The following is a 26016-nucleotide window of genomic DNA, read 5'->3' as shown; positions in this document are numbered from 1 at the left end:
ATGCTAATTTCGCCATCTATAGTCATGTCTGGTGTCTGTTGCATTATCTTAAAAATATTTACCTCAACAGCAAGATTTCCAAAGGAAATGGATATCGAACCATCGCGGTAATTAATGAGGGTATTAGCAGTTGCCAAAAAAGGACGACCTAAGATAATAGGAATATAGTTATGGGCAACTTCTGTGTTTAGAATGACAAAATCGGCTGGATAATAGAAGTCTTGTACTTTAACAAGAATATTTTCAACTATGCCCTTAGGATATTTAATCGAACGATCGGCTAACTGCAAAGTCATTTTAGTCGGTTTTAGATCGTGTATACCTAGTTATTTATAAAGGTAAAATGGGAGTAAGTTAACACTCGCCCCTAGATCTAGAAGAGCAGTTGTGGTGAAAATATCGCCTAAGGTGCATTGTACAAAGGGACGACTAGGGTCCTTGTACTTAACAATTCCATTGTGCTCAGATAAATAGGGAAATTGTTCTGTTAAGAAGGCTTCTTTAGGTGTATTTATTTTCATCTTTGTAGTGCACAAATCTTTAAGAAACTTAGCATGAGTTGGAAGACGTTTTATGGCTTTGAGGAAAGGTAGGTTTATAATTAAATAATTAAAAACTTCCCTAATCTCGTCAAAATTATCGTCCTTTTTTAACATAGCTAGTCTCTGGGAAATCGGTGGTTTTTCTCTATATTTAGCATAAGGGTCAATAGGAGTATTTCCCTTTTCTTTAACTGTTGTCGGTTTCCCCTTAGGTTGAAGTTTAACTGGTAATTCTACAGTGGTAGGATCTTCAGTTTCAACTATGGTATCTAGTGTATCTAGTAAGTTTTCTTTATTATGGGGAATCCGCAGACATTATTACTTTGTTGTCAACTACTTTCCCTAAAGGGAGAGTAGTTACGGCCTTTAATTTTCCTTGCATTATATTTTCATTACTAGAACTACCATTTAATTCAAAGGCTGTGTTTGTTGATTTTGGATTAGGTACAGGTTGGCCTGGAAACACGCCTTTTTGTTGTGGTTTTTCTTGGGATAATTGTTGGATGGATTAATTATTGGATGGCTAGTAATATCTGTTGTTGAGCTTGCATGTATGCATCGAATCTATCATTTTGGGAAGGTTGAGTTGTCATGGGTTGTGTAACAGAAACTATCTCATGTTGATTATTATCGGGTGGATTTTGATAGTTGTTATTAACCGGGACTAAACTTCTATTATTATTATTATTATTATTATTATTATTATTATTATTATTATTATTATTATTTTTGCCCTTGTCCTTGCCTTGGTTGATATTGATTGTAGTTGTTGGTGGACCTAACATTTTGATTATTAAAACCTGGAGGTGCTGTGGGTTAGTGATTATTACTATACGCCAACTAAAATTAGGATTTTGTCTCCAAGGTATGTTAGGTATATAATTAAAAGTACAGACATCTTCTGGCTGTGATTGTGGTTGTTCATAAGCAAGAGGACAATAATGATCGGAATGCTCAAGACTATAACAAAAATTACAGTGGAGAGAGTTTATATTTATGATAGGAGTTGGTTTATTTTCTTGTTTTTTAACAGAAAGGGCATCTACCTTATGAGTGAGGGATTCAATTAAAGTTTTAAGTTCAGAATCTTATTTAATCTCAAGCATACTGGCTGCCTTAGCTGTAGAAGAAGGAATTGAGCGGGAGTAATCTTTACCTCCCCAGTTGTTACTTTTCTTGGATTGATTATCTAGAAAGTTATAAGCATCTGTGGCTCATTTACCTAGGAAATTATCTCAATTCATTATATCTAAAGTCTCTTTATGATGTTGGGATAGGCCTTTGAAGAAGGCACGAACTAGTGTGTCTTTACCCAGATTATAATGTAAACGACATTTTATTAGAAGATCAGTGAAATGATTCCAAGTCTCATAAAAGGATTCTTAAGGCTTTTGGCGAAAGAAATGAATGTGTGATAACATTTCATCCGTCTTCTATGGTGGGTAAAATTGTTCCATAAATAATTTTACTAGTTTTTCCCATGTGTCAACAGAGTTCGGCTTTTGTGTTGTTAACCAAGCAGCCGCTTTGTCAGCTAGGGTGAAAGGAAACACCCTGAGCTTTATTTGTTCAGGTCTTACGTTAGGATGATGAAATATAGTAAGAACTTGTTGTATCCTACGTAAGTGTTGACAAGGTTTCTCATGGTCTAACCCATGGAAAACATGTAGTAGATTAAACATATTGGGGGGATTCTAAAATCTCCCGTAGTATCTGCAAGAATTATGCAGGACTCAGGTCCATCGTTTAAAGCCTTATAGAAATTAGAGAGCAGTCTCTTTGCTATTTCTTCACCCATTTCTACAAATATGGTGTATGTGGTGTGTGTGTGGTGATTGGTGAATTTCTAAATAGGCGATTATTTCTGTGTCTACGATAAACTATTATGGCAGGTTTATGTGTACCAGATCTTAATCTCATGCAAGTTTTAAGTCTAATAGGCAAGTCCTAATGAGCATGCAAAAATAGCCTGATTATTACTAGAAATAGAATCCTCTGACAGTATATTCGAGGATGTATAGAGGTGTTACCTAGAGGGTCCTTGCTACGCGTATAAATAGCGTCTTCAACAGCCTTGAAACACGTCTATGTTACTTGAACAATTATACGAGTACTAGTCCTGGTACACAATGTGGATTGTGAAGTCTTGTAAAAAGATTAGCCTTATTAGTTTTTAAACTTTTAATAATTAGAAAAAGGCTTTTACTATGGGCTTCGTGTTGGGCCTATGAAACGGGCTTTGGTAGTGGGTGACCTTACTAACTAATATTAATTAATCTTTTTTTTTGTATTTTTTTTTATCAAACCAACGGCCAGGTCACTTAGGAATTTGAGGAAGGTTGTCCGTGCACGCACGTCCCTTAATTAGAGAACCCCAAATTCTGTCAGTTTGCTAGACACCGTTTAAAATGAAGAAAAATAATTTTTAAATTTTTTGTAGTTGATAGCATATGAGTATTGTACTGTACTCGTGAGATAAGATTGGAAAAAATATTAAAAAATTAATTTCATCTAATTAACCTAGGGTGTGTGCGCGCTTAGAATTAAGGCAAATTGGGAGTGATGCGCGCTTAAGATGTAGAAGGCGGGTCGCATTCAGTGAAGGCAAATATGAGGCGTGCGCGCTTACAACTAAATAACTAGGGTTGAAACTTTTAAGGTCAAGTCATGGGAGGGCAAGGAGTTGATTGAATAACTTATATGCTCTCGAACAGTAGAAGAAAAATTCAAGAAATTACGAACAATGTTTTAGTGTGTGATTTGTGAATAGTGAAAATAGTGTTTTGTAATCTAAACACGTGTAATGTAAACAAACTAGATGGCAAGCGGCGCCATTGATAAGATATAATTGAAATAAACTCGTGAACAGTTGATATGGAGATGGAGAAATAGTAATTTATCAAGATATGAAACTCTCTAAATCATGTGAGATAGGGAGGAATAGTCTTGTTCGCCAAACTCTAGTTGTACACTACTTGGATGCGAATCTAGATTAAAAATATGCTTCACTAATGAGAGTCAAAATAGTAGATATGAGGTGAAAAACAGTGAATTTAAGTTGACAAGAGAAGGTATTAGAAGGGGTTTAATCCGCCACATTATTCGATTGACTATTAGTTAGTATCGAATCGCTTGTATTGATCCCTAGTGAACACCAAGCCCCTCGGATCAAGGCTTCACTAGCATGAGAGTTTAGATCTACCACAAATCTCTTTGGTGGTGGCTCTAAACTCTAGTTCCCGTTATGAGCTCTATCTCTAGTTACTCATAACAAAGAACTTGAAGTTCTTATTTGCAAAACAATAATATTAATGGTTAAGCATCCTCACATAGCTTCATAAACCTTCTCTAATATCCTCACATAGCTTCATAAACCTCCTCAAATGGAGGTTTAGCCTTGTATCATTGGCATCATATTAAATAAATAAACTAAAAACATAATTGAAAAGATAAATTAATTGAATAACTAAGCTTTTATTGATGGGAATTAATGGTGGCTACAACTTAACATTATTCTAACCCTAAATAAAGTAAAACTAATTAAACTAAATAAACTAATTATTAACTAAAGAGGGGAATGAGAGAGTTTTTAGCCTTAACCCTCCTTATATAGGAGAGGGTTAGGGTTACATTTTCGTTCATGGCCCAAAAAAGGGGACTTTGGGCCTCTAAAGTGAGCCCGAAGTCCATTAGGTTAAGTTTAAAGAGCCCACAACTGTTGAAAATTACTTTTGTGCCTTTTTTTTATCCACTTTTATAGCTCTGTTTAGTGCAAGGCTAGGTCCATTGGAAAGCTTATTTCGAGCCGGCCGTTTTGACATAAAGTAAGTCCAATTCTGAGGCCCGAGTCCAAAGATATGGCTTGTTGAAGTTCTATTGACTTTTCTTTCATTTTTCTACTCGGATTGACTTTGACTTCCCAGCTTTGACTGGGCTTGAAAAAGAATTTTCTCCATGATTCTTGGGCTTTAAACATAGAACTTCCTCGGCAATCATCTTGACTCATTTTCCATGCAAAAGTGGTGCTTTTAGTCACCTAATCAACTTCAAGTCCTGAAATGCACAAGAGTATTCAATGCACAAAAATACGTAAATAGTACTAACTCTTATTTATTATAAACATAATTGGCCTAAGTAGAATACTATTAAGGGGTTTAAACTACACTTTTGGGTGCTTATCAGACAGTAGTAAATTGACCTTCTAGCTACAATTGCTAATTTTGCATGAGTAGATTAACTTTCCACCTATATCTTTCTCTCTATTTCTCTTGTGTAGTAAGTAAATTAGTGTAACTTAAGTTTAATAACTTGCATATCAATAAAGTAGGTTAAAATCAAAAGTAAAAATCCTGCTCACATAACTCCCTTAACGAGTAATTTCCAGTTGGTTGTAAATAAGTGTTCTAGTCTTTTGGTTTGGAATGAAACCTTTGCTCAAACTAAATTTCAACGTGAACGTGAGCGAGGTAATCTTGAGTGAGTAAATTCGAGTGTGTGTGAGAATCCAAACTCATATATACAAAAAGGCACTTATCAATTGCCTACTTGTATGGGGACATAGACAAAGATATTTACATGAAAATCCCTGAAGGATTTGGTTTGGCTAAAGAAAAACCAAGGAGTACGTACTCAATCAAGCTAAGACATTCATTGTATGGCTTGAAACAATCCGGAAGATTGTGGTACAATCGTCTTAGTGAATGTTTGTCTAAGAAAGGGTATGCAAACGATGAAATTTGCCTATGTGTCTTTATAAAGAAATCCTTAAATGAATTTGCAATACTAGCAGCGTATGTGGATGACATAAATTTGGTTGAAACTCCTGAAGAGCTCGAGAAAACTACTCAATACCTAAAGAAGTAATTTTAGATGAAAGACCTTGGGGAAACAAGACTTTGTCTCGCCCTACAGATCGAGAGAAGTTTTAGTGGTGTATTAGTCCACCAGACTAATTACACTGAGAATATTTTGAAATATTTCCATATGGACAAGGCACATCCATTAAGTACCCCAATGGTCATCCGATCACTGAACACAGATAAAGACCCATATCACCCCAAAGAAGAAACTGAAGAAGTATTAGGTTCTGATTGAAGTACCATACTTGAGTGCAATTGGCGCATTAATGTATCTAGCGTGCACAATGCACTAGACCAAACATTTCTTTTTCTATAAATTTGTTAGCCATGTATAGCTCCATGCCTACTAAATAAAAAACACTCGAACAGTGTACAACATGTCTTAAGATAACTACGTGGAACCATGGATTTAGGTTTACTCAAAGGATTCTAAAGGTTCCGAGTCTATGGGATATGGAGATTCAAGATTTATGTCAGATCCTCACAAGTTTCTCTCCCAAACAGGTTATGTATTTCTTAGTGGTAATGTTGTCATTTGTTGGCGTTCTACTAAACAAACTTTAGTGGCAACTTCCTCTAACCACTTTGAAATTTTAGCTCATCATGAAGCTAGTCGTGAATATGTATGGTTAAGGTTATTAATTAGGCATATTCATAGTTCTTGTCAATTACCTTCTATAACAAATGTTCCCAACATTATATATGTGGTTAATGCAATTTTTATAGCCCAGATTCAAGAAGGATTTATAAAGGGAGACATGACAAAACACATTGTGCCAAAATTCTTTTACACTCACCAACTTTAGAAGAAGAAGCAGATTAAGGTCGAGCAAGTTTGTTCCAGTGACAACCTTGCTGATCTCTTCACTAAATCACTACCGAAGCATACATTTTCAGAAATGTGTATATGGGATCGACATGAGCATAGTTCACCACCAAGCCATATAAAGACTGGTCTTTATCAAGGGGACTAATAGAACAGGGGGCGCATCCTAAAGAATGTGTCCCAGGACATATGCACTGTACTCCTTATCATTATCTAGGTTTTATTCCACTAGTTTTCATAGCAAAGGTTTTAATGAGACAGTATTAAGCAAGTTTCAATACTATTTCAATGATTTTGAGGAATATTTTACTTTTTTTTCCTTCATTTTGGTTTTTCCGACTGGGTTTTTCTTCACAAGGGTTTAACGAGGTAACTGTCATTGAATAGTCGTAGAGCATCCAGAAGAATGCTATGAAAGATACACTCTTTTTCCTTTAGATTTGGTTTTTATCGTAGGCTTTTCCAATCAAAATTTTAATGAGGCAACAAAAGATACACCCACCAGAATTTCCAGAATAATGGTGGACATCTAAGGGAGAGTCTTATAAGATACGTGGGTCTATATGGATGCCCACCATTGAGCCCATATGGAGCACCTTCTCATATGTTTCCATCTCTACTAGTAGTATATCCTATAATGATCGTGGCCTCTTAAATTCATCTGGGTCTTTTTCTTATGTATAATACCCCTGGATGAATAATAAAATCAGATTTCTAGATATTTATTAATGATGACTACTTTGTCTTTTTATGCCTTTATAAATTTTCAGTACCGATATTATCCTTAAATAAAAATATTGCTTAACACCTTTGAATAGGAGCAATCAGTCTTTTCATTTGGCAGTATATTAAAAAACCAATTCCACGCCATTTTGAATTGTACGCCTTACTAAATGGCATTTAATTAGCAATAATTGGGTTATTTAATAAGACATTAAGAAAATGAAAAGTCTAACGAGAGAATACAAAGCGATTATTTTCCCTTCTCTCTCATCTCTTCTGTTTTTCATTTTTTTCTCTCATTACAATGAAATCCTTTCTGTTCCAACACTCTAATCAAACATCTTACAACTTTAGTCAATTTATGGGACAAGTGATTGCTTGAATCTATTGAATAGTGTGAATTGTTAAGGAATAGTAACATGTTTCATTCTTGTAACAACCAAGGTCTGTTGGAAGCACTTCTGATTATGAAAAGGAGAAGTTGCAAGAGAGACTTGCAAAGCTTTTTGGTGGTGTTGCTGTTTTAAAGGTATGGTCCTAATTTTCAATGAACTGCTTCTCTTTTCTTAATAGTGATAATGTGTCGATTTTTTGTATTTGCAAATAATTTCCAAAATAGCCAGATGACTACAATCTGATTTGCCTATTGAAATATTATAGAAATATTATATGTGGTATGGGAAGCTGATAAGTGCTTAGCCTGAGTTTTCTTGCAGATTGGAGGTGCTAGCAAAACTAAAGTCGGGGAGAAAAAGGATAGAGTTACTGATGCACTAAATGCAACTAGAGCGGCTGTTGAAAAGGGAATTGTACCAAGTAAATTCAATATTTGATAAATTGTCACTCTTTCTTTAGGTTGGTTAGGGGATTGAAAATGTGGTTTATAAGAGCTTTTTTCTTAGTTGTGGTGGTGGTGTCATCTGTTTATGCATCAAAGGAGTTGGACAAATTGCAAACCGCAAATTTTGACCGAAAGTTGGAGTCCAGTTATTCGAATGCTCTGAAGGTTAATATTTCATTGCCAACTGGTTTATTAGAACACGTATTTATTGCAAACATTCGACAAACATGATATTCTTTATAGAAGTCTCATTGAAATTGTTCTGCATGATTTTTCCTTTTGACACTATTTAAGTATACAAGTGGCTACTTATAATTGGAGTTCAATTCAACATTTGCATCCTATTTTTTTGGACCTTTTGATACCTAATTTACTGATCTAATATTTTGTTTTGGCCTTTGGGCCTTCTTTCAACTTCAGATGCCAGTTCACACAATTGTTGCTAATGCTGGAGTTGAGGGTGTTATGATTGTTGGCAAGCTATTGGAGCAGGATGACTATGACCTTGGATATGATGCAACTAAAGGTATGTAGCTAGAACAATGTTATTCGCTAAATTAATATAGGTTTCTCTAATCTTTGCTTAATTTGTATAACCAGGTGAATATGTAGACATGGTGAAAGCTGGAATTATTGACCCACTGAAAGTGATTAATTGCGTTGGTTGATGCTGCCAGGTAATTATGAGTAATTGAAGCTAAAAAAGCGAAATAAGATAATTTGTGCAGCATTTTCTTTTTGATTCCTCCCATGCCCATGTTATTTCTTCTTCATGCTCTTTCATTCTCTTCATATCCACTCCAGCAACTAAAATGGTAGATTATGCAAACAGTGAAAGTTCTCCTGAACGTGAAGTTGAGGTGGGAGGTGCATCGAAGATGGGAGTCATGGACTCATGGTTATGGAACTGTCATCTGGTGGTTGGTGTAGGTTGCTCAAAGCCAAATGGGGTAAGTCTCTTGAAATACTTATCAGATTTATGTTTTGCTTATAACTTCAGTCTGCTGTTAATGAGACTCCATGTAGAGAAGAACACTTACAGTCAAAAGACATCTTCAGACTATTGGGTGATTTTTGTGTGTTTGGGTAACCATTATGCTATTCCAAGTTGTTATCACTTTCACCCACTTGATTTGATGTTTTAAAATTCTGAACTTAAAATAAATCATTTGGAATTTGTACATGGTAACAGATGTAAGTGCAAAGCAACTGATGGAGAATTGTAGACATGTTTTATGGGTATGAGCCTATCTCGATCTCTCTTTTAAGTTTACATCGTTTTTGGCTCTCTCTCTCTCTCTCTCTCTCTCTCTCTCTCTCTCATAATTAAAAAAAAAAATAGAAGACCTGGATAAAAAAACCATCACTCTATTTCTCTAAATTAGGTTTGATTGTTACTTTCAATTCTCTAAATCATGCGAATTTCCTTTTATTCATCAATTCTTCAAATTTTAATTTTTTTGAGATCTTGATTGGTTGATTGTTTCATTTGAGTACTAATTATTTGATGAATTGATAAAAAAAAAATTAATATGAATTCATCTTTGCTTGGATTAATTCACTGCTCAAAAGTTATTTGAAATATGAAACAGGGTTGGTCGTAGATTGTAATTAGGTAATCCACCAACTTAAGAATCAGGTAAGAGTGCATAATTGTAATCCCTTTGACTTGAATTTTAGACGTTTCAGTTAACTTAGTGTTGGTGTCCTTTTTAAAGAAGTCGATTTGGGGATTTGATGAGATCCTTTTTGAAATTGGGATTTGTTTTATACGTTTAGTTTCTAAAATTGAGTTTTGGGTATTGCTTACAACATGTAGTTTTGAAATTGGGGTTTGGGATTGAATTAAGAAGTAGGAACTAAAATGGCTTTCAGATTTTTTTTTTCCTAGACTTTATGTTTTTGAATTATATTAAGAAATATTTTTTCATGTTTTCTATCTGATGTGTCCGTCCGCTTCTCATTTCTTGATTAGGAATTATTTTTCTTGGCCATGGAATATGATTGTTGTTGTTTGTGTTGTAAACCAGTAACTAAAAAAATCAATATTTACTTACCAGCAAATGTTATTAAGTTTCTAATATTGTTGGAATATGGTTGGAACGTTTCATTCATTTTTTCTTCAAATTTCATAGAGTTCTCTTTTGAGCTTGCAATAAACATTACCCTTTTGGTGGTGATCATGTTGATTCTTTACTGGATTCAATGTACTTTTATTGCGGCCTTGCAGGTTTCCTTCCATTTGGGGGCAACAAATTTTGCGCTATTATAGGTACTCTTTTTCTAAGCTTCACTATTGTTTTCTTTTTCTTTTATATACAATGTTCTACTTTATAGCATCCTATCCCATATTAATCTATGCTTGCTATTTATAATGCAAACTACTCTCATAAGAACCTTTACAACCTATTTTTGAAATACATTTAATATCTTATGATTGCTCTTGCGTAAAATCTAAATGGGAGTCTAAATAGGTTTGATATCTACATAGGTTAGACTATAAAACCTGACCTCTATTTCTTAATGGGAGTCTAAATAGGTTATGGAGCATTGAGCGTTTCATAACCATGTGAACTGATAGATTCTACTCCGTGAACCCTTCTAGAATCTCCAGTACGCAGAGTTCCAGCAACCCCTAGATCTGCGGTGACACGAGGGACTCAATTGAATTACCATAGGTTGTTAATGGCGAATATATAGAACAAAAGAATAGTTGCTACCTCTACTGCACTGACACATTCATACTATGCATTTTACAAGAATGGGCTAGGGGGAAAGGATAGTGTCACTAGCCATGAAATACCTATAACTCTATAAGGCTTGTGTTATGGCGTACAACGTACTCCTCAGTCATGAAAAAAATGACATGCAAGTAGCAATATAACACTTGAAGGCATGTAGTTACCATTATTGATTTACTTCACTCCCCCTTTTTTGTGTTATTATTATATTGGATATATGGTTTTATTAAGATAGATTTTTGATATTTGCAGAAGCGTTGCAGTTGGTTATATCATAATGCAAACCTGGATCGAGTGGATTTGTGCGAGAATAGCGATTCATTTATCAGAGAGTAAGCTTTATTTATTTTTATTTTGGGCTTAATTGAATGCTTAGTACAATGGTTTAGTGTCTCACTGTTAATTCACAACTTTAAATTGTGTTAATCAATCCTGAGTTGGCGAGAATAATGTGGGAAGCTCATTGAAAGAACCTTAAGTTCCATAGTAATTGAGTACTTGGTCTGTTGGCAATTTGCATTGGTGCTGGAGTATGACAATTGGGCATATCAATTCAATGGGCGCACCTAGAAAATTGCAATGGAATATTAATAATTTGTACTTAATGTTAATGTTGTCGAAGTTTGGCATTTTTTTTGTTTACCAGGATGATTCATGCTTTGGTAAATATTCACATAGTACATAGTAACATGGCCAATTCCGCTAACATCAACCCGTCTTATAGCTCATCTCTCCTTGGGAACCGATGATGAAGTCTTACATACTTTAGTCGAAGCTATTGAGATCCCATAAATTTAGTCATTTACTTTATGCACATGACCTGATGATGCACAAACGATTGAGTGAGTAGAATATGATATTTGCTTCAATCAAGTTGTATATTTTGTCTTTGTGTGTAGCAATATAACACTTGAAGGCATGCATACTATTTAGGAGCTTAGAAATGTGTTATGCACATTTTTACAATATTTCAACCAAGCAACTTCCCAGTATGAAGACATTTATTCCACTGCCATATTAGATAGTGGTGTAGTGCATAACTGCATATTTATTGAATTTAAAGTTGTTTCTCATCTATTTTTTTTGCGCCAAATTGTTTTGTAGGTAGTAATCATTCATTCATAGAGCAAACATACTTTGAATCCTTGAGAATTCTATAACATAAAATATTAGGGTTTTGATTGCCTCTTAAATCTATTTAAAACATTGGAATTTTACACTCTTCGATAAGTTTTGTTTAACATCGCGTGCATAGCACGTGCATCTTGCTAGTTATTGTAATGATTGTATCTTGGAAAAAAAAAGTTACCTAGTTATATATATAAATGTAAGGGTTAACAAGTATTACCCCCACTAGATGAGCCAATTAGGATCTCCCCCTCCCCAAAATACACACAAAAAAAATACGGTCAATATTTGGAGGGTGGGGGGGTGGGGGATACCCTAATTTTCCCATCTAGTTTGGGGGAAAAATCCTAAGGCACTGTTTGGCATCGTGAAATTCTGTAGTACCTGACCATGTTTAGGCTATGTATAATTTGTGGTGGATACCCCAAAAGTAATTAGTCTGGAGACTGTTTGGTCCCTCAGATTTGTCTAGTACTGTTTTTTTTTTTTCTGTTTTTTTTTTTTATCAATTCTCCAAATTGAATGAAATAACATCAAATTTTCTAGAAAAAATAACCACAAATCAACCGAAAGATAACCAGGATTGGTAATTTCAAAATGACAACCAAACTTCAATTCAATATAATCTCCCTATTACTTGAAGTCCAACAAAACAAAATTGATAATTTAAAAACACTGCACTAGATTGTGAAGATAAAGAGAAGATTGAAAGTATAAAAAGGAGGAAATTGTGAAGACGGTTCTTCTTTGAATACCCAAATTTTATTTATGTGTAATGCTTTGGTTTTTTGTTTTTTCAAATACACAAAAAAGAAGATGGTGGGAGTTAGAACTTAAAACGGAAGAAATGACAAATATTTGTAATGGTTGGCCGAGATCGGAATGGAGACGGTGGAGAAGAAGAAGTCATAGAGTGGGTGAAAAAGAAGGTTTTTTTTTTTTTTTTTTTTTTTTTTTTTTTTTTTTTTTTTTTTTTTTTTTTTTTAAGTTGAATGAATATCGTTATCTTACATTTTCCCAAGAGATAACATAATCCTTGTTATCGGGCCATTTCTATTCTCCTTATTTATAAGTTGTGGCCCATATTCTGAAAATGGACTGGACCAAACAACTAAACCTTATAAGGGGTCTTATACATTATACAGGCTACCCCAACCATGCTGCCAAACAGACCCTAATTGGCTCATCTAGGGAGGGGGGTATTCTAATTTTCCCATCTAGTTTGGGGGAAAATCCTAATTGGCTCATCTAGGGGGGGCTAATTGATTACTTTTTAAGTGCATTGATGTGCCTAATTCGCACTCTTGTGCGAAGATGTGCATAATCTTAAAATCCATAATGGAGAAAAGAGATTCAGACTCTTTAGTTGAACTTAAAAAGTTGTACACGGAGTGACAGAGTCGCAGACTGAACTCAGACACCCAAACAGAGGAGGAATAGGTCCCCACAACGCCACTTACATTAAATATTTGTTGTTATTTTTCACCTCATAAGCTCACAATTGAAATGTCACGTTCTTATCACTATTCCCCCATTCTCGTCCTTAGAATCCAGCATCAAGAAGGCAAACAAACAAATCAACTGTCCTTTGCTCTCATCACACTTCTTGCATGACATCAACCGTATCAAAGTCCCACATCTCCTTTCTCATATATTAGTGAAATTAAACAAGAAGATTAACACCACGCCAATTCAAAGTAACTAGTTTACTACGTATATTTAAACCAAATTGAAATAGGTTTAACATGATAAGAAGGAAGTTTTCTATTTCTACGATCATCATATTTCGTGAGATAGTAATTAGATTCATTTCTCGGGTAGCAACGGATTAAAATAGCTAAACATAAGATAAATTCTCCAAATCCTACTGATGCTAACAGGAGAAAATTATGATACACATAGTCTAACATTTTTCTAGTATCAAATTAATTCCAAAGAAAGTAGCATACTGCGAATGAAGAATATATAGAGAGAGAGAGACATACTAGTCCGACCGGACGACATGACTATGTACAAAATGTATAGTCTGGTACTGACATAATTATCTTCATCTAAAACCAACTAATACTGACTCGGATCCAACCAATAGACCCATTACTAAAACATTTTAGATGTGGATAAAGTTGAACAGATATGGTCGAGTGGAAAGAAATGCAAAAAAAAAAATTATATAAAGTAGATAAGCGTATTGGACGAGGCTGGAGGTGGGAGATGCCATCACGGATTCTTCACCCATTTATTCAATTCAATTTATTTCCCCAAACTTTTATCCAACAACTTATATTTAATATTGGGAAACAAGTAATTAATTATTTTTCTTAAAAAAGGACCGAAGTAAGCAAAGCTACTCAACTTTGGTAGAATCCACATGGACTTTTGTGTTAGTGTGATGATGCCCACTTAATATATTATCTGTTCGCCGTTAAACATTCCGCCAAATTCCAACTAAACACAAAAAAACACACTCCAACCAAACAAACAAAAACTAAACCAACTCTCTCTCTCTCTGTTTTCTCTCTTTCATCATAACTCTCTACAATTGATACTGAACTTTATAAAATTGTTGTTATAAACTTTTGTTTTTAAGTTGATGACGATGGATGATACAGAGAGTTGTAGTAGTAGAGCAATAGAGTCATCACCAACACATCCAAGACAACAAAGACAAAAGTTAGAAGTTTATAATGATGTTTTACGTCGCCTTAAAGATTCTAATATTGTCGAAACTAATACTCCTGGTTTTGATGATGAGCTTTGGACTCATTTTAACCGTCTTCCGACTAGGTAACTTTTTTTTTTTTTAATTACTGTATTCATTTTTTTTTTGTGTGTGTGGATTAATATGTTGGTTTGTAGGTATGCATTAGATGTGAATGTAGAAAGAGCAGAGGATGTATTAACACATAAAAGATTGTTACAATTAGCTATTGATCCTGATAGTAGACCTGCAATCGAAGTCCGTCTTGTTCAGGTAGTATATACCTTTATTTTTTTGGTATAATATTCTTAGTTTCTAATTATTGCACTTTTGCTTGAAGTAGATAACTAGATTTTATTTTTAATTAATTTAAAAAGGTTTATCACATTTCTTTGAATTGTATATGTATTCTTTGGTTCTCGGTGGTGACAATACCAAGGTGTGAGTTATGTGTTGTTATTAGAAATTTTCTTGAAAACTTTTTAATTGCTTTGATTTGGAGATTATCACCCTGTATGGTCGTCACGATTTCCGGAGTCATGTTATAAATTGAAGGCTTAACTAGGAAAATGCAAAAAATATTGTAAGATGAATAAATGGATAAAAGTTGTAAACAAAAATCTATACATTCCAACTTATGGATGTTGGTTGTTTTGGTAACCTTGATTTTTGGTGGTTAGTTTCTGCATGATTTTGTTATGTTTAGAAGCTAAATGCATCTTGTGTGAGGTTCCTTTTCAGGAAGATACCACAGATGATTTGTTTGTCAATTTGCTTCCATGATTTAACTAGGTATATCAACTGTCTGATCATGAACACTCACTTGACTTTGACATGATTTCACTCTGTATATCAACTGTTTAACCATGTGAACCCTCAGTATACTTTTGCTTTTGCCACATATAGATATACATTTGCTATATAATATTGGATTTTTGGGCTGAACTCATGTTTAATGTATATAGTTATGTTTTGTTATAATATTACTATGAACTCATTTAATAATTTGAACATCATACATAAGTTATATGAATGATCAATGTATCCTGGGATTCCTGGCAATATCGTTTTTCTTGCAGGTTACTCCTGTACATGATGAAAATTCAACCGATTCTTTTCATTCAAACTCTTCATATAAAGAAGAGGCTCAAAGTTCTTTCACTTACTCTAATAGAAAGAGGTACTTCTATTTGCGTTTTCATTCCATATATCTGTTTAGCTCCATGACATTCAAGAGTCAATATAGTAAGCCAAACCAAGATATACTTCTCTTTCTTAAAGTAATGAACCTTTGATATTTATCACTGAAACTTTATGAAGAGGAGAGGTTCGATAACAGAAGTTGGTGTTCTTAATTGTAGCCCGCCTAAAGATGAAAGAGAACTGTAAAATATCAGATACTGATAAGAATAAGGTGGTCATTTTAAGAAGATGAAGATGCAATGTAGGGGCCTAGGAAGATTGCGACACTATACTTCATTGTTGGTTTCTGAAATCTCTGCTAATTTCGCAACATTCAGTTATATGATAAGGTATATGAGTATTGGAGGAGGATGAAAAGGTGCATATACAGTTGATAAATGAGAAAGAGGGATGAGAAAGAAACAAAGCAAGAGAAAACCCTTAAATGAGAATTGGAAATAATATAGCTAGATTGGGGGTTTTCAGACTTTAGTCAATTATGTTCTGAAGTAACGTTTCTTTAATGACAAAGGAAATTGGGTAGATTAAAGGTATAAAGAGCTTTTGTTCTCTCTCTCTCTCTCTCTCTCTCTCTCTCTCTCTCTTCATATATGTACTTAACCTTATTGTATTATGTTGATGGTCACCTCATTAATTCTCAGCATTCATCCTCCACCTGCCTTTGGTTCATCGCCTAATCTTGAAGCCCTTGCACTTGAAGCCAACAAATCAAATGCTCAAGATGCAGATAGCGCTACCAATTCTTGCTTATCTCGGTAAGTAGTTTCAAGTATTCGATTCCATAGCTTAGAGTTTGATGATCTGTGTAAAACGTTTTCATTAGTTATCCTGTCAAATATGTTGTAAGAAACCATCAAAATATGTTGAACTTTTTTTGTCAACGATAATTAGAAATCAGGCATATAGGTTTTCTACTTCTTCCTTGAAAATTTTCTTCATGTTCAACTATCTCTTTTTTTCTATATTAATAGAGAATCGCGTTAGTTTCTTCCTCTTCCTGCTCCAGGAAGTTTGTTAAATTATTTTGTAAAATGTCGATATCTTTGAAGTTCATGCTCTCTCTACCATTTTGTTCCTCCAGTTTCTTTATTCTTCTTTTAATTATCTTGCTGTTTCATTCACGCCTTTTCTTATTCTGATTGCAATTACTTAGGCCCTCGCATGAAATCACCTTTTCAACAGATGACAAGCCAAAGCTTCTCAGTCAGGTAAATTGACTGGTATGTGACATATTTTTGCCTACATTTGAACAATCTTTTGGACCAAAAAGCTAGAGAGCTAAAATATCATTGAAATAATTGTAAGCTTCATGACCTAGAGAAATAGCTCATTTTATGCATCCTAGTATGGGACATTGCAGGAGTGTCTCCGGATTTACCCAGCTCTACATCTATTCTGCAGTGTCTATCTGGTACACATCATGTCTGTATGACTGTGTACTTGTACAATAATTATATGGTGGTGCTTATGAAAAGAGTGTATAGTCAATCCGTGTTCGCTTCCATTAGAAATCGCTTGAAGGGTTTTTGAGAAGGGCCTCTTTTGGCTTGCCTCTTCACCAATTAGTCTCCCCTTTCAATTCTTTGATAGTATTCCAATTGATCAACGAGCTGAATAGCACCATCCACCTGCCAATTATTTAGGAGGTCTCCAATATGAAGGTTCCATGTCGCTAATTTCCCCTCGAAAGAGAGGTAATCCATCACCTTGCCCATCTTTTTTCTTTTGATTTATTAGATCGGAGGAAATCAGCTAACCACACCATGTGTCGTGCTGAAAAAGTATTAGATCTTCCCCACTTCAGAAATTGTGTCCTTATTGATTGTAAAGTGTACCACATACATTCAGTCCCATAAATCACAACCATGCTGTTCTCGCAAATATGTGCTCCTTGCTACAGTAATATTGACATAAGCAACTTATCCTTTTACCACTGTTTAGACTTCTCTAAGTTTTCTTTGACAAACTGGTGCTTGGAACTCACAGTGGCTCGCTGATATTGACCGCATTTTGTTATGTATCTTAGTTCCTTCATTTTTGTTGATATTTCAGTTAACTGCCTTACTTGCTGAGATTGGTCTGAACATCCGAGAGGCACATGCATTTTCTACAGTTGATGGGTACTCCTTGGATGTCTTTGTTGTTGATGGTTGGCCATATGAGGTATTCAGAGAGCCTTTTCTCCATTATTAGTTATGAGTTCAAAATTTATATCCTGGTACAAGGTATACAGGACTTACCTTTGCTATTGAATTAGGGAGTGCTAGGAATTAGGGAGTGCTAGTTTACGTAAGTGTGTTGAAACTGGTCAGTGAAATTCAGGTAGCAAAAATAATGAATGTGATACATGAACATGGATTATTAATTAATTAGTAGTTTCTATTTTATTTGGTTTCCTAATTCAATTTGGAATAGGATTTAGAATGGTTTCCTATTTGGTTTCCAACTATATTTAGTAATTGTTTTCTTATATAAAGGTATCTAGGCCTTCATTGTTAGATGGTTATTATGGAATAATAATTCTATGTGAATTGTTCTTCATGTTTGAAGGTTTAAACCCTAGATTTAGGTATTTGATTTATTAAATCTTATTGATGTTCATCCATTATTGAAGCTTCCGCCAAGAAGATACATCAAATTTGGTATCAAGAGCCAATCGATTTTTGGAATTTTTTTTTAAGGAAACACTGTTCATGAGTACTGTTCGCCGAACACTATTCACTGCGTGGAAAAAAAAAAACTTCAATTTTCTTGGTTAATTGTCATGGAGTATCGTAGGAGAAGTAGAAGAGAGTCACCGCCGCCGCCCGATCATCAAAGTTTCCATGGGTCGAAATCCTATGCGGCCTTCATTGTTAGATGGTTATTATGGAATATTAATTCTTTGTGAATTGTTCTTCATGTTTAAAGGTTTAAACCCTAGATTTAGGTGTTTGATTTTTTAAATCTTATTAATGTTCATCCATTGTGGAAGCTTCCGCCAATAAGATACATCAGAATGATATATAGATACTCTTGCCAAATATCAATTCACTCGTGTCATAGTTGATAACATAGACTGATATATGTAACAATCTTCTTTATCTAAATTATAAAAAATCGTCCTCTTAATGTACAAGTCGTATTAGTGGTGGCTTCCCAAATTTTTATTCATAGGATTTGCCACCACTATCAATGTTCCTTTGTATAGATCATTTCATTGTATGAAATTTGTTTGATTCTCAACCAGGTTTCTGTGTACAAAGTAATAATCCTTTGTTGTGTTGAAGTTATAAAGTTTCCTGTTATTTCAGTTTGTTATTTGATTTGCTTGCCTTCTTTTATTGTGAAATTTGTAGGAAACCGAGCAGCTTAGACACACACTTGAAAAGGAAACTTGGAAGATTGAGGTAATTTTTTAAAGTTTACTTAATAAAAGATTCCTTTATACATATGTGATGTAACTTGTTGATGGACGCTTCAGCAATTGTTAAACATCAATTATGTTTAATGGAAGAAAAACCTAAAAGTAGGGTTTAAACGCTCAAACAAGAAGAACAATTCTCTTAGAATACCCTCTAACAATTAAGGGCTAACTGCCTTTATATAATAAATCATATTCCTCAATCTTGTTGAACTCCAAAATAGAAACCTTACTAAATAACCTAATTCTAAAACAATAAGGAAACTAATAAGTAATAACAATAACCTATTAGTAATTAGTAATAATACTAATTTCAATCTATTCTCTCCACCAACTTGTTTACTATATTTCCTTCTTTACAGTACGTCTTGGCTGACATTTTGTCATTGTGTCTAATCTGATGGAAATCAGTATTCATATTATTAAGTATACTATAATCAGTTCTCTTTTATGAATGGCAACCTTGATCTTCAAGTATGATGTTTCCACAAGTAAAATATTTTCTTACTTTAGGCATTTGGATAATATGTAGTTCACTCAGTCTTCTTTTTTATTTTAGTTTGGCACTTTTCTGATCATATGCTGTTTAATTCTCTACGGTTTGACTTCTGAGTTTATAATCCATTTTCCTGTTATATGATATTAAAGAGGCCGTTTGAAATGATACTCTGAAGCTCATTGCAGAAGCAACCTTGGTCAAAACCGTATTTGCTACCTACATCTGACGAGCGAGGGAATATTGGAGTTGACCCTGATCATGTAAAAATACCTACTGATGGAACTGATGTCTGGGAAATCGATCCCAGGCTGTTGAAATTTGAAGATAAAGTTGCATCTGGGTCATATGGAGATCTGTAAGTTCTTTTTTTCCGTGTTTATAAACCCATTGTTAGGTTGTTTATGGTTTCTGCTTAGTTTTGAGTTTTGTATCCAGGTATAAAGGTACCTATTGTAGCCAGGAAGTGGCCATTAAAGTCCTCAAGCCTGAGAGAATAAATGCAGATATGCAGCGAGAGTTTGCTCAGGAAGTCTATATTATGAGGTATCTTAAATTGCTGTAGTGGTATATGGTCCAAGTTTAATTGTTGAAAATTTGAAATCCCCTTCTTTAATGTTCTGGATAATGCAAGTGGTGTTCATCTTTTCTCGTGATTGTTGATTCTGTTATGTGTTTTTTCTTCTATATTATAGTGGATCTTTTGTATTATGATTAATTTTTCCATCACACCACGGCATCTCAAGTGTTACATAACACGTATGTTAATTTATTGGCTGACGTGGACTCGTGGAGTACATGTGCTGCTGTGCCAAACACAACTGTCTTTTCTGATAACATCTTAAAATTTGGAACATCCAACTCAACCAATTGGCTATGTGTGGAGTGGCCCAATGATTTGCGCATAAATTCAGGCTCCACAACATAACAATAAAATCATGCTGCCATTCCACTCAGGCAATTGGTTTTGAGTTGAGTGGCCCCATGATTCTTTTGGATTGTTATACACGTTCTCACAAAAGACATTCCTATCTTTGCATGTTGTACATGCTTCCAAAACTTGCAGATGAAATTTTCTATTTGAACTTGGTGTCCTTTGAAATAGGTTAAAGTGATAAAGGTCACCACTATATACAGTATGTGTCAAAGCTTGCCTACTGCATGTAATTCACGATTATTTATCTGTCCAACAAAATGTTCCTGTTAGACACTGTTATTTGAATTCTTGACCTCTGTACTCTATTATGATGAGTTCCTTTGATTTCCATCTTTTGGGGTGAATTACATAACCCCTGTTATTTGGAATGTGATACCGCTTACCCAGCAATTTTCGGATATGAATGATATATTATTTCTGTTTGGACTTCCGTACCTTGTGTGTAATTGCGAATTCACCTCTTTTTGATTGTAGGAAAGTTCGGCACAAGAATGTTGTACAATTTATTGGTGCATGTACCAGAACTCCAAGCTTGTGCATTGTGACAGGTAATGACATCTTGATCTTTGCTACGTCCGTCTTTATACTCTTCCTTAATCCTGTTTTCCATGATTGTGAGTTTTATATTACGTTCTATTTGTGTCTCAGAGTTCATGTCTGGTGGAAGTGTATACGATTATTTGCATAAGCAAAAGGGTGTCTTTAAACTTCCATCCATACTAAAAGTAGCTATTGACGTTTCAAAGGGCATGAACTACTTGCATCAAAATAACATTATCCACAGAGACCTCAAGGCTGCTAATCTTCTGATGGATGAAAACGAAGTAAGATGTCTCCACCTGCACATGCCAGTTCATTTAGATGCCTACTTGATGTTTTGGTTCTTGGTTAACATTTTGAGCAGTGGTAGTCTGTATATCATGATTTGTTTCAGTAACGTGCACGGTGTTTTTTTTACCATGATAACTGCTTCTTGATCAATCACATGTTTCTGTTCCCTGTTTTTGCTTACAAATTTCCTGTTGCATTCACAATAATTCTTATCTGTTCCAACTAATTTGAATTATAAACTTTTGGTACAATAATATGGCATCGTCCTTGGGGACTGTTAGAATATAACGTATTATAGTTTGTAGGTTTTGCATCACTTGAAACATTCTTGCGCTGGATAATCTTATACATAAAACGGAACTGTCTCAAATGTTTCGACCTGGTCTCTAATCAACTTGGCTTGAGTGTGTTTAGATGGAATCATTCCCCATAAAAGTGTAACATATCTTCAGTGAATATTAAAAGCACTAACTGGATATTTCTTTTGCCAGGGCCTAGTATAATACTGACAATATTCATTTAGAGTGTACATGTTAATAGAACATAGTCTAACGACTATTTTTAATTTCTCTTCTAAGTTAAAAAGAAATTCTGTAATGTAATCTGAAATTGTTTCTTTTAAAACAACTAACATGTCAAAGAAGTAATATACTAATATTTTTTCCTGCCGTTGTTTATAAATGTTTTTCGATTATGGTAACAGAAAAAGGTTTCAGATGGTTGTATAATTCATAGCTGCAACTTATCTGTCAAACCCATCTGCATTTGACTTGCCTGCTTATTGCTCATGTTTCTCAATTTGGCTTGCAAACATGTATATAGCCTTAATCAAGTACAGTTCGTATCTGTCTACGCCTGCACATGCTAGGATGCTTTTGGTTTCATACTTCCATACGCATGAGAAATTGTTAAAACGTTGTACTCCAGGTCGTTAAGGTTGCTGATTTTGGAGTTGCCAGGGTGCAGACTCAATCTGGTGTGATGACAGCTGAGACTGGAACATACCGTTGGATGGCCCCTGAGGTGGGCATTTTAATTTCATTCTTTGAATTCGTGAGTTTCATTCTTCACGGGCTAAAAAACCTTAATTGGGTACGAATGTCTTGGATGTTCCATGCTTACTGATATATGGTAGTCTAGTGTGTTTTGTATCATTGATATTTAGAATCGTTTCCCCGGCGATGTTGCTGGGGCATGTGATGATTCAGGATATACTTGCTGCTCGTTCGCAGTTTTAAAATTATTTTGATGTATACAATTATTGTTAAAAGCTAGGGTCCAGAGTGGGATCCTTGGTTATTTGTCTTGCTAGGAGTAGATGATCCAATTCTGTTTTGTAGCTTGGATCTGGTTAGCTCAGATTAAGTGTACTCTCAGTTTGTTGATATTCCTCAAAGACTGTGGAATAGACAATCTTTTGAAACTTTTGTTTAAATGTGAATAATATGTCTTCAAGGTTCCATCTAGAGGCCACAAGTAGCTTTGCACATATGGTTCTGAAGAAACTTGCACGGATATATGAAGTCGGTGCTGTAAACTTTATTATTTATAACCATTCATATGTTTTTCACAATTTGTATCCCTTGTTAAGCATTTGGATGAATGAACAGATTTTTTTGATGTTCTGTTAGTCTTCTCAAACTACACTAGTTGGTTAGTAGTATTCTCTTAACTTAACAGTTTTTATTGTAGGTCATTGAGCACAAACCATATGACCAGAAGGCCGATGTTTTTAGTTTTGGAGTTGTCCTTTGGGAGCTGCTAACAGGGAAGGTAACAACATTTTGGATTTCCTTGGAAATAAGTTCATATTAGTTTAATTTGCTACCTTCAATTTCAGAGCAAGATGATATGAATTTCTCTTCTGCATAATTAGCATTCATACCCTTTACCAGTAAAAAACAGTAGCATTCATTCTGTTTCATTGATTTTTGCAGCTCCCATATGAACACTTAACTCCGTTGCAAGCAGCTGTTGGTGTTGTCCAAAAGGTAAGTTTCACCATCGTTTTCTGAACGAATCCACTTCAAGTTTGTAACTGCTTCTTTCAGCCAGGAATTCTCATGCAACAATGCAATATATGCGTCCGTTTCAAAGCCTAGTAACAATGTCTTCGATAATACATTTTGGTTTGTTCCTACACTTTGAAAATATGTACAAATGTACAATTCAAGTGACGTACGACAGTTTGGTCAAAATGTATTCATATACTATATTTTGGCCGTATTTCTCTGTTGCATGGGTACTTCATATTTTCTGTTGTGTCTCGTGTCCGACACTCCCATGTCGCCGTGTCTGACGCGGACACACGACCCAAATACGACACCTACACTTCTACAGTAAGAGGTGTAGGATAATGTATCTTTTATAAAATATGACCCACAGAAACATAAAATATTAGAATTGAGATCCTGTAACCACATAATTTTACTTATCTTTTCAATAACCTTATTGCCAAATAGTTTTTCTAATAAAAAAATTAAAATTAAAAAAAATATTAGGCGTGTCAACGTATCTGCTTTTTAGACCATGCCGTGTCCAAATCTCCGTACCGGTCATACCCATACCCATGCAACACAGCCGTATTTTGACCTAGGTATTTCATGTAAGTGAAAATTAGGGATGGGGTACATGAGAAAATATTACTTAGCAAAATCATATTCAGAATTCTGAACTTTGTTAGTAATTTGAACTTTTGAGCCATTATTGTCCTTTTTATTATATGCTAAAAGATACAATTTCAATGTCTAGTTTACACATGTAATCTTTCATGATTGAAAAGCAATCAGTAGAAGCATCTAAACTAAAACTTGTTTTAGTAGTTTATAAAACCACATATGATGTTGCATAGTAGGCTACAGAATTTTAGATTACCCAGAAAAAGCAGCTCAAAAGAGTAAGCAATGCCAAAATACTTCCTAAACAAAATTCCGGTGTTCCTTAAGTTTTGGTGGAACATTTGCCAGAGTTTCCCCCTTGTGAAGAGTCATGTCCTACACGACAAATCTTAAAAAGTCTTGTTCTTGCCACATGGTTTCCTGAATTAACTGAGACATTGTTGTTTCTTTTTTCTCTTTTAATTCCTAGGGTCTTCGGCCTACAGTGCCAAAGCAAACTCACCCAAAGCTTGTACAGTTGCTTGAGAGGTGCTGGCAACAAGAGCCCACTTTGAGGCCTGATTTCTCAGAAATTATAAAGATCTTGCAGCAGATAGCCAAGGAGGTGATATTTTATTTAAAGTTTTATTTGAGCCCCATTAACTACTAAGGTAAACTGAATTTCTACCTTTAAATCTCAAAACAGGTTGGAGATGAGGCAGAAGGGCAGAGGGAAAAATCATCTGGCGGATTCCTTTCAGTTCTTAGAAGAGGTGTCTCATAACTGAAGTAGAGCAATAGAGGTGCTGTTTGTAATTTTGTAAGCGTGCTAATCAGTTTTTTTTATTTATTTTATGAGAAGCGTGCCAATCAGTTGATTCCATGTCTCATCTCTTTTCTTTACTGTACAGTATTTTCTTTGTACGACCAACTTACTATGATTTTTTCCTTTCTAGTCGTTTCTGTCATGCTTCTACTTTTTCTTTACCCCTTGTGTTTATCCTCTATCTCAGACTCTCAGTTGTTCATGAATGAACCCCTTGTTTCGATAGTTTGAGGGCGTATTTATTCACCGATTAACATGTTTTTGTGGTCAGATTTGTGGTTGGCTCTAAATTACAGTCTCTTTCGTTGGTCCATATCTTATTTTTCTATATGTGGTCCATATCGTCGTACATATGCTAGTGGCAATGGCAACATTGCAAGCAAAAGAGTTTGCTTCAGTCTTTTTCTTTGGTCGACTCGTCGTAGCAAGAAATGTCATTACAACGAAATGCCGACCCTCTTGGAGGTCTGCTTCAATTTTTCAAAGGGGTGTTTCTATGCCGTCTGGGAACATTGTTTTTGATGTCAGTACATATTATCTCAGAAATTCCTCCTATCCACAGGAGTGCTTCTACAGCAACACACACTTTGAACACAATTTGTGAACACAATGACGTGGCAAGCTGAGAGACCTTGATTTCCAGTACTTCTTTGAGAAATACACACGCACCCCCTGCCTGATGAGTGCCACGTCATTGTGTTCACCGGTTCATTTTGTGTGTTGCTAAAGACTTTTCCATACTTTTTTGCAATAGAGCGTCTCTCTCGAAAAGGCTCAAAATGTATCGGCTTAATGCCCTACCCAAAATACCCATTCCACTTCCAAATCCATGATTGCAAGAATGTCTTCAAACCTCTATCCACTTCAAAATGGACAAACTAGTTCCGTTGGAGAGCAAATTTTTGGTTGCACTAGTAATTGTTGTATTGCACTAGAATTGGTAACGAATTGTTTGAGCCCGGTTTTGCTGTCCCAAATGAAAGCTATCCCAGCTGTCCAACCAATCAGATTGAATCATTTTGGACTCCAAAATTAATAAAAAAAATCTTGTAATTATGGGCAAGCCCTTCCTCACTCACGCAAATCTCCGGCGATTTAAGTGAGCATTTACCAAAACAGACGGTGAAAAGAATGGGAAAATAGAATACATATACTTCACAGTTCGAAAAGTTGCTTCTTCCAAGCTGTTTTGGGTTAACAAAGAAACAAAACAGTTAATGGTACCAAAAAAAATTCCAAACCGAAAATGTTATTAAGGTGACCAAGGTGAATCTGATTATCTAAGATTCATATGTAGCATATTTTATTCGTAACAGTCAATCGACAGTCAGATGTATGCACAAGATGATGTTGTCTAAGCTGCTC

General features: G+C 34.9%; 1 protein-coding gene across 3 annotated transcripts; it reads left to right on the top strand.

Annotated features, from left to right (window-relative positions):
- Positions 1–14070: 14070 nt before the first annotated feature.
- Positions 14071–24812, top strand: LOC147491775 (serine/threonine-protein kinase STY46-like). 3 transcript variants are annotated; one of them, XM_086564395.1, is made up of 16 exons: positions 14071–14444; positions 14517–14631; positions 15438–15538; positions 16203–16316; positions 16715–16769; positions 17614–17724; positions 18900–18950; positions 19649–19818; positions 19899–20006; positions 20872–20945; positions 21046–21221; positions 22156–22251; positions 22921–23001; positions 23166–23219; positions 24316–24450; positions 24532–24812. In XM_086564395.1, the coding sequence occupies exons 1-16, from the start codon at positions 14251–14253 to the stop codon at positions 24607–24609; spliced, it is 1713 nt and encodes a 570-aa protein (XP_086420521.1). In that variant the 5' UTR covers positions 14071–14250; the 3' UTR covers positions 24610–24812. The 3 variants fall into 3 exon arrangements, with proteins under 3 accessions (XP_086420521.1, XP_086420523.1, XP_086420522.1); XM_086564396.1 differs by having other exon boundaries at positions 14094–14444; positions 22195–22251; XM_086564397.1 differs by lacking the exon at positions 18900–18950 and having other exon boundaries at positions 14092–14444.
- The last annotated feature ends 1204 nt before the right edge of the window (positions 24813–26016 follow it).

This window comes from Coptis chinensis, chromosome 6 (genome assembly GCF_015680905.1).
Source record: "Coptis chinensis isolate HL-2020 chromosome 6, ASM1568090v1, whole genome shotgun sequence".
In the NCBI taxonomy this organism is placed as follows: Eukaryota; Viridiplantae; Streptophyta; class Magnoliopsida; order Ranunculales; family Ranunculaceae; genus Coptis; species Coptis chinensis.
This window is presented reverse-complemented; position numbering and strand designations above follow the sequence as displayed.